At 32.4% G+C, this 8,596-nt stretch overlaps 1 protein-coding gene across 1 annotated transcript; it reads left to right on the forward strand.

The window, feature by feature from the left end:
- Positions 1 to 2,868: 2,868 nt before the first annotated feature.
- On the forward strand, positions 2,869 to 7,451 carry LOC130827923 (U-box domain-containing protein 35-like). The gene is made up of 8 exons (XM_057693827.1): positions 2,869 to 3,132; positions 3,710 to 3,798; positions 3,897 to 4,018; positions 4,464 to 5,126; positions 5,209 to 5,380; positions 5,454 to 5,555; positions 5,647 to 6,057; positions 6,638 to 7,451. Exons 1-8 carry the CDS (start codon positions 2,961 to 2,963, stop codon positions 7,328 to 7,330), a joined length of 2,424 nt encoding a protein of 807 aa, XP_057549810.1. The 5' UTR covers positions 2,869 to 2,960; the 3' UTR covers positions 7,331 to 7,451.
- The last annotated feature ends 1,145 nt before the right edge of the window (positions 7,452 to 8,596 follow it).

Raw genomic sequence — 8,596 nt, forward strand, 5'->3', positions numbered from 1 at the left:
ACAAGCATGAGCCTAAGAAATTTTGGGTTTAGACCGCTTTTGAGCATCTAGAGACCAAATAAAATCATTATAAATTTTCTCAATCATATGGGTAATTGACCTAGGAAGCAAGAATACCTGAGCCCTATAAGCATGAATACCATGAATAGTACTGTTCACCAATTGAACCCTCCCATCCATTGAGAGCTTCCTACTAGTCTAGTGTCGAATTCTGTCAGCGATCTTATCCACTATATGATGACAATTTTGAATAATGATCCTCCTCTTAGAAGAGAGACGAAAACCCAGGTATCTAAAAGGGAGTTCACCTTGAGGTATTCAAAGAGTCAGCAAAAACCTAACTTTCTCCTCCTCAAGAATACTAGCAAAGTAAATAGCACTCAAACTGCTATTATTATTATTATTATTATTATTATTATTATTATTATTATTATATTTTTTATGTTTATTAAATAATATATATAATTAATGATGGAAATGAATTAATGTGAATGATTTCTTAAATTTAAAAACAATACACGCAATGGCAACGACATATATAGAAATAAAAAAAAAGTGATGTGATAATTTAAATAAAAAATACAAATTCTCGTATAAAATGGTTTCATTTAGAGAATTTTAAATTGGGCTAGATAACCAAACAAGTAAGTTATAAAAACATCTACTTTCGTATTTAACATAATTTCATTTATAATGAAAAACTCTTGTACGAGATTGTCTCACGATGAATAAATTCAAATTGGTTCAGTTAAACAACTAAATTGCGTTCTAATATCCAAAGTGTTAATCATGATTTATCCAAAATGAGATGGTAAATATTTAACAACTAAAAGTGAGTATCTTAAATACCATAGTAAATACTTTAATTGGTTTAGTTTGATTAGCTATTTAGCCAATTTAAGACTATCTAAAAATAAGGATATTTTTTATGAGAATTTATAATTTGTAGTTTATATTTGTTTGATATTTAACACTTAACTTTCACCTTATAAATGGCTCTTTAGTTCTAATAGACAAAGAATTACTAGTCAATCTTAATCATTTAGTCTCATTGTTAAGTAACACAGAAATTAAAAAATTGATTATATTGAGTAAAAGTAGTAGTATGTATTTATGCAAAAATTTGAAATGTATAAGATAATTTATCAAAAAAAGGAACAAAATAGTATAAGTTAAATAATGTTGAAACTTATACTATTTTGTTCATTTTTTTGATAAATTATCTTATACATTTCAAATTTTCCATTTATGCATGATGGGGTTACGTCGAAAAATAAATATGAAATCTTGGCCCATGGGCCTTTTACATCTTATAAAGTGAACCCAAAATCTTGGGAAAATTTGAAATAGATAAGTAAAATTATCAAAAAAAAAAAGCATACATTAAGCTATGTTTCAACTTATTTCCAAATATAAGCGCCTAATTCTCAAACATGAGGTATGAGTTCTGTTTGCACTTACTAACTACGAACAAAGGGTTTGATTCAAAAAAAAAAGCCAAAAGAGTTGTTCGCACTTACTAATTGTGAACAGAGTTGTTGGTTTTTTTTGACCAAATATCCTGTTCGCAGTTACTAACTGCGAACAGGTTGGTTGAATTTTTGGACCAGTTTTCCATTGTTCGCAGTTACTAATTGTGAACAGAACCGAACCTGAGCTCTGGGTTGAAGGCGCTTACATTTGGAAATAAGTTGAAATATAGCTTAATGTATGCTTTTTTTTTGATAATTTTACTTATCTATTTCAAAAATTCCAATCTCGGTCCACATAATTTTTGAATGGCTTTTTAATGCAAATCTTGTATGAAATCGTCTAAGACAAACTCATATAATCAGTCCATTCTCTATAAAAAAAAAAAAAAAAAAAAAAAAAACACACACAGTATGAAACTAATTTTTTAAGAAAAAAATATTTCAAAATGTTATTCTAGACAATAAAATAGAAAAAAGTGCTAAAAAATTGCATCATTATCAACTATAAATCATGGGAAAATTATTTTTTCTCATACTCCATCAATCTAAAATGCTTAAAAGTAATTAATTTTTTAATATAATAAATGATAATAGATGATTATAAATGGCTTTAAAGTAATCAAATTTCAAATATGTATTAAAAACTTCTTTTTGTTTGATTTTTCAATTTCTTGCTTTTTGTTCTTATTTTCCAAAATTATTACATGTATATTTTCCGACACATTATTCGATTTTTCATCGCAATACAAAAAAAATCCTAAATTAAACACTATAACACAAAAAAAACATATAATTAAGAAGTAAAATGAATATAAAACTCTAATTCTTCGATATATAATCAATAAAAAAATTGAAACATGTGAACATTATCTAAAAAAATTTATTACTCATTGTTGCTCTCACAATAGATTCTAATAATTTGATTTAAAATTTTGAAGAAAAAAATTTGAGTTTTGTCACTAGACAACTCAAATAGGTACCTAGATCTGCCTCTAGGCAGTGTTATCTATATTATTATCTTAATTTTCACAAATAATATAATCTTTATTTGTGTATTACAAAGGTACTAACCTAGGTATTTTTTAATATGTTATAAAATCAAATAAGTTTGTAACATATAATATTATCATATGTTATATAAATTTATTCATGTACATTATATAAATATTGTATGAACAATGTGGCTATATGGTGATGTTAAGACAATTAGCTTGATTTATCATTGAAACCAACCCAATATCATTTTACTAAATTTAGTACTCTAAAAAAAATAATTGATAAAAAATTAATAAAAATATTAAAAAAAAAAAGGTTTATTTAAGCTTTGAATTAATTTTATGTTCTGGAAATTACTCTTCCGAAATAAGGGGATATAATTTAGATTAGATAGAAAAAATTCATTATTGGTTGCTTCGCTGAAAGAACGAAGCAACCAAAAAAAGGAAAAAAAAAGAGAAAAAAAAAATTATAGGCAAGGAAGATCTATGAATGGCGCCAGCAGCACCCATTGAATTGGGTCATAATGCTGTTGCAGTTGCTATTGATAAGGGCAAGAACAGCCAACAGGCAGTTAGATGGGCTATTGATCATTTCATGAAGGGGAATAAAACTCCCATGTCCGTTGTTTTGATCCATGTCAAAACACATAATTATAATCCTCGTTCGTACTTTTTTCATTCTTTTAATTCCGTTCATATTTTGATCGTTTAGTTTTTTGAATTTGTTTGTTCGTGTTTTTTTTTTTTTCATTCGAGTATAGACTAGAGGAAATTAATCTGCGAAAACATTAATAACAAACATTGGGAAAACTCGTAAACAACTTTTCTCTTGAAGAATTTCTCATTTTGTTATGTAGGTAATGGGATGTGGGAAAATTCACAAAGTTTTTAGGCATGGTGCGTTCTTAAAAATACTATGAAGAGGATTGAGGATATGATTAGTTCTTTTCTGTGTAACATTATTCGCTAGTTAATTTCCTTTTTCAATTCGTAATTCGCTCAAGTTTTCCCAAGAATAGCTTAAAATTGACTATAATTCGCTTTTTTTATTTGCAATTCACGAGGAGATTAGCAAATTTTGTGATACTGGTTCTTTCATACCAAAACATTTTACAACCTTTTTTGTCTCTAAGTACTTTAGTATCGGTCAAGCATGGTGCACATACCCAGATATTGATAAAAGATAAATTTGATCGAGATAAATTCTATGATGACTTTTTTGGTGGTGTTTTAATGTAGAGGCGGATACCGCAACGGCTACAACTCCATCAGAATCCGAAGTACAACAATTATTTCTTCCTTATCGAGGATTTTGTAGTCGAAAAGGGGTTAGTCATTCATAATGTCCTTACATAGTTTAATGTTCAAAGATTTGGCTAATTTTTAGGGTTCCTACATGACTTATGTAACGATTTTTCCCTTTTAGATAGATGCAATGGAAGTTGTACTCCATGATATTGATGTTGCAAGTGCACTTGTTAGCTACATTGAGGGCAACAACATTGGCAATATCGTTGTCGGAGCCTCGAATCGTAACGCTATCACAAGGTTGTTTGTTTTTCAAAAAAAGAAAACTAAAATTTTTGTTAATTGTGATTTGCAATTACGTTATGGATTTGTCTAGCAAATGACTGTTGGTTAGAACTGTTTGCTGGTTTGATCAACTATAAATATAGGCCGATAAGGCGATTGTTTAAGTCAGAACTTTAAGCCAATTATTATAGAGATGTTTGGTTAAAATCATTTGTTGATTGTTAGTTGTTTAATCCAAAAACCAATTTTAAAAAAACTACTCACTAAGTCACTATAGATTTTTTTCTTTTTGGCTTAAAACCCAACTTTTCAGTATAAAATGCCAAAAGTCAAAAGTCAACCAAAAAACTAATGATAAAGTCGTTTACCAAACACATTGTACGTCTTTAAGACGAGTTTTTCATACTACATGTTGAAAACAATGAGTCATGACTTAGTATGTGTTCTTAATTTTATATAGGAGATTCAAGTCAACAGATGTTCCCACCAGCCTAGAAAAATCAGCACCAGATTTTTGTGCAGTATATGTAATATACAAAGGCAAAGTACAAACAATGCGCCCATCAAATGTATGTCTAATACCCTCTGCTGCCAACACTCCTAGCTCAAGATCGAGCGTTACATCAGGCGGTTCCTCGACTTATTGGACTACCCATTCCAAGAACAGTTTCAGTGGGAGTAGTATCAGTGGAAGTTCGACCTCAAGTGTGGCCCAATCGGAGAGGTACTACTCATCATCGTCTGGTGGCAGCAACCCGAGGATTTCATATGGTAGCGACTCATCAAGTAACGTGCACAACCATAATAGACGGTCTTCTGATGGTTACAACAATCCTAAAGCACCCATGGGTGATTCACCGCGGGGTTCTTCTTACAATGTGAGGAGATCGGATGGTAATTATGGCAACCCAAATATGCAAATGGGTGAATCACCGCGTCATTCTCCTTACAATAGTAGGAGATCTGATGGGATGAGTAATGATTCACCGGGTCATTCGCCTTATAATAGTAGGAGTTCTGATGGTTATTCGGGCTACTCGAATCAATCTCCCAATCGAATGATCGGTATGGGGCCCCCACCTACACATCCTTATAGTAACAGCAGCACGGATTATAATTCCAGGTATCCCCACCCCAGTTTCACCCACGACTAGACCAGTAACTCAACCAAAAGCTTAAGCTGATCTATGAAATGATATATGCAGGAACTCATCAGAGACTTATTCATCGAGCAACTCGAGTACACCAAGTAGATACAATCAAGGACAAAATCCTTACAATGGGTCGAACCAAAGTAGTTACCAATCAACAAGTAATGTGTCTATTGATAACAACGATCAATCTACTCGAGCATCGACAAATTCAAATAGTTTTTCAGTAAGTTTCAACTTTCTAGCCTGTTTTACTTATACTTATTGCAACCATTAATTGGGTGTTTTTTGTTCAAAAGGAGGAACTTGATGCCGAAATGACTAGACTAAAGATCGAAATAAAGAACACCATGGAGGTTTATCAATCGATTTGTGAACAAGCATCTGTGGCAAAACAACAGGTATTAAGTTGACTCAGTCGTTTTCATCTGATCCTGCCCCTATATATATATGTACGTATATTGTCTTGATTTATATAAGATATGTTGTTAGGCGGATTCTCTTCAAAGTGGAGACGATGATGATATAGAAGAGATAAAACTAGCAAGAGAGGCTGCAATGGTCGTGGCGGATTTAGAGAGGCTAAAGTGCCAAGCAGCAATAGATGCTGCACAGATGACAGAGAGATTAGTAGAAATGGAGGGTCGTAAACGAATGATTATTGAACAAAAAGCAGCAAGACGAGAAGAAGAGGAAAGGAGAGGACGGAAAGCAAGTGCTATTAGCTATAGGGTGTACTCATTGAAGGATATTGAGATTGGAACCGATTACTTTTCGACATCTTTGAAGATCGGTGAAGGAGGGTATGGACCTGTGTACCGTGCCATGCTTCAGCACACTCGTGTTGCTATTAAGGTTCTTAGGCCTGATGTTTCTGAAGGGCTTAAACAATTTCAACAAGAGGTAACTTAAATTAGCAACCATTTTATGGATTTATGTTTCCTAGAACTTATGTAGTCCATAGCTATAAACTTAGTAGACCTTAACTGAACTTCAAAGTCACCAAATGTGTAAACAAACCAACCTGACCAAAAACTTAAGCCCAAGCTAGAATGTTGAAGTTTTAGTCCATCACACAAGAGATAGAATGTAAAAATGGTCAATCATTTGCGTAGGCCCGCCTGTCAAATGGATCAAGTTCATGTTCGAGTCATATATAAAAGGGTCAAAACCGTTTGACCCAAATCTAGCCCGTTTAGTTAATTGGGTTGAAAATCACAACCTTAACATAATCCGTAATAAATATGGTCAACCTGTTTTCAACCCATTCAATCCAAACCCATTTATTTCGGATTAGGTTTAGGTTGAGTTAGCAGGTTTGGGTCAGCTTTTGTCAGGCCTTGGTTTAGGTCGACTAATTTTCAAGGGAGTCGATCCAATAGGTAGAAGATTAAAAAAAACATTTAATGTCCCTTAAATGAGATGTAGTATGTAGCCCAATGAAATGAATAAAAAGTTTTGATGTAATGATTTGTTGTTGGAGATTGAGGTGCTGGGACGCATGAGACACCCTCACATGGTACTCCTAGTAGGAGCATGTCCAGAGTACGGGTGCCTAGTGTACGAATACATGGAGAACGGAAGTCTTGAAGACAGGCTATACAGAAAAAACAACACACCCCCGATCCCATGGAAAATTCGGTTCAAGATAGCGGCGGAGATAGGCACAGCACTACTGTTCCTGCACGATGCAAAACCAGAGCCAATGGTGCACCGCGACTTAAAACCAGCGAATATTCTCCTAGACGCAAACTACACAAGTAAAATCGGGGATGTCGGATTGGCACGTCTAGTACCAGCAACAGTGGCGAATCAAATGACACAATATCATATGACAGCTGCAGCAGGCACATTCTGTTACATTGATCCAGAGTATCAGCAAACAGGACAACTTGGGACTAAATCTGATATTTATTCTCTAGGAGTAATTTTACTTCAGTTGATCACTGCTAGACCTCCTATGGCCTTGTCTTTCCATGTCGAAGAAGCTATTGATGCTGGTACTTTCCATCACATACTCGATCCCTCCGTTTCTGATTGGCCTTTTCAAGAGTCCTTAGCTTTGGCTCAATTGGCTTTAAAGTGTTGTGAACTCAGAAAGAAAGATAGGCCTGATTTGGATTCTGTTATATTACCTGAGTTAATCAGGTTGAGAGATTTAGCCTTCTCTTCTTAATGTGTCTCTTTTTTTTTTCTTCCTACTCTCTCTTTATATGCAAATGCAATGCAACTTTAACTATCATTGTATCTTCTTGATTGTAAACTTATTTCTTGTACATTATAAACTAGCTAGCTAAATTATTAGGTCAAATTCAACGTCATCATTATTATCATATCCAGTTTATTCCGCTTATAGAAAACTATAATTAGGGCCGGTTTGGAGAGAAAAGAAAGGCGCCAACTCATACACACAAAGGAAAGTGTGGCCAAAGAGTTCCTTGACTCGAGAAAGATCCACAAAAAAATAAACATCAGTAGTCAACATATAAATAAATAAAAATAGGTAAAAACGAATAAAAGAATGATACGTAAAAAGGCAAGGGCAAAGATAAAATTCAACATAACGGATAAAAATATGAGCAAGGAAGGTTTTGAGCATGTTCAACATGCTCGACCACACAATATTTCGAGAAATTGGGGGTCTCAAGAAATTAAAGCTACAAAGTTGTTAGAAAAATATCATAATTTCTGAAATTGTACAGGACTTTTAAATAATTTATCTCAATTTTTAGCAAGGGTATGTTGCTAAAGATTATGGCACAAACAAAGCAAATTAAAATGCTTGTTGATAATGATCTAAATTTAGGATGCTGATAAAAGAATTCACCTCCATGACCACGTTTGCCAAGATATATATTGAATTTTTAATATCTCTAAGATCTAAATTTAAAAATTATAAAAAGTTGATAATAATAATCCTTGTGTTGAGACGAATCAAATAAGATCATTAAAAAATCAAATGGAACAATTTCACTGAAATAGAAGTTATATAATTTATACCGCCAATTAATTGATAGGCCAATTAATTGATAGGGTTCATGCGTACAGCAAAGCCATTTAGCATGTTAATGTGATTTGTCAGTCTGGTATTGGTTAACCAAGATGAAAAAAAATATATTATAATGATTATTCAAGATAATTTTTTCTAAAAATATATAAAAAAAAATATGGATATTCATATTGATTTCATATCTTTAAAATGATACCAACATTGATATAAATTTACAACATTTAATGGATGATTTAGCTCGCTTTGAGTTACAAAATTGATCATTTTTTATAGTAAAAGTTGGTTATTCAGAGGAAGTATAACTAATTAAGGGATGATTCAGCTCGCTATGAATTAATCTTTTTATTTTTAGACAGATTCAATCATCGATAAAATTTAGAGATTAATGTCTTTAAATTTCTTTCTGTTAAATCCTTATCATTTAAATTTGTT

The sequence above is a fragment of the Amaranthus tricolor genome, chromosome 11 (assembly GCF_026212465.1).
Source record: "Amaranthus tricolor cultivar Red isolate AtriRed21 chromosome 11, ASM2621246v1, whole genome shotgun sequence".
NCBI classification, from domain to species: Eukaryota; Viridiplantae; Streptophyta; class Magnoliopsida; order Caryophyllales; family Amaranthaceae; genus Amaranthus; species Amaranthus tricolor.

Excerpts from the sequence above, each read along its gene's own strand:
- LOC130827923 (XM_057693827.1), top strand. The coding sequence starts at position 2,961 with ATGGCGCCAGCAGCACCCATTGAATTGGGTCATAATGCTGTTGCAGTT. Across the intron at positions 3,133-3,709 it reads AACACATAATTATAATCCTC|AGGCGGATACCGCAACGGCT; the intron begins GTTCGTACTTTT and ends GTTTTAATGTAG. Across the intron at positions 5,127-5,208 it reads AGCACGGATTATAATTCCAG|GAACTCATCAGAGACTTATT; the intron begins GTATCCCCACCC and ends TGATATATGCAG.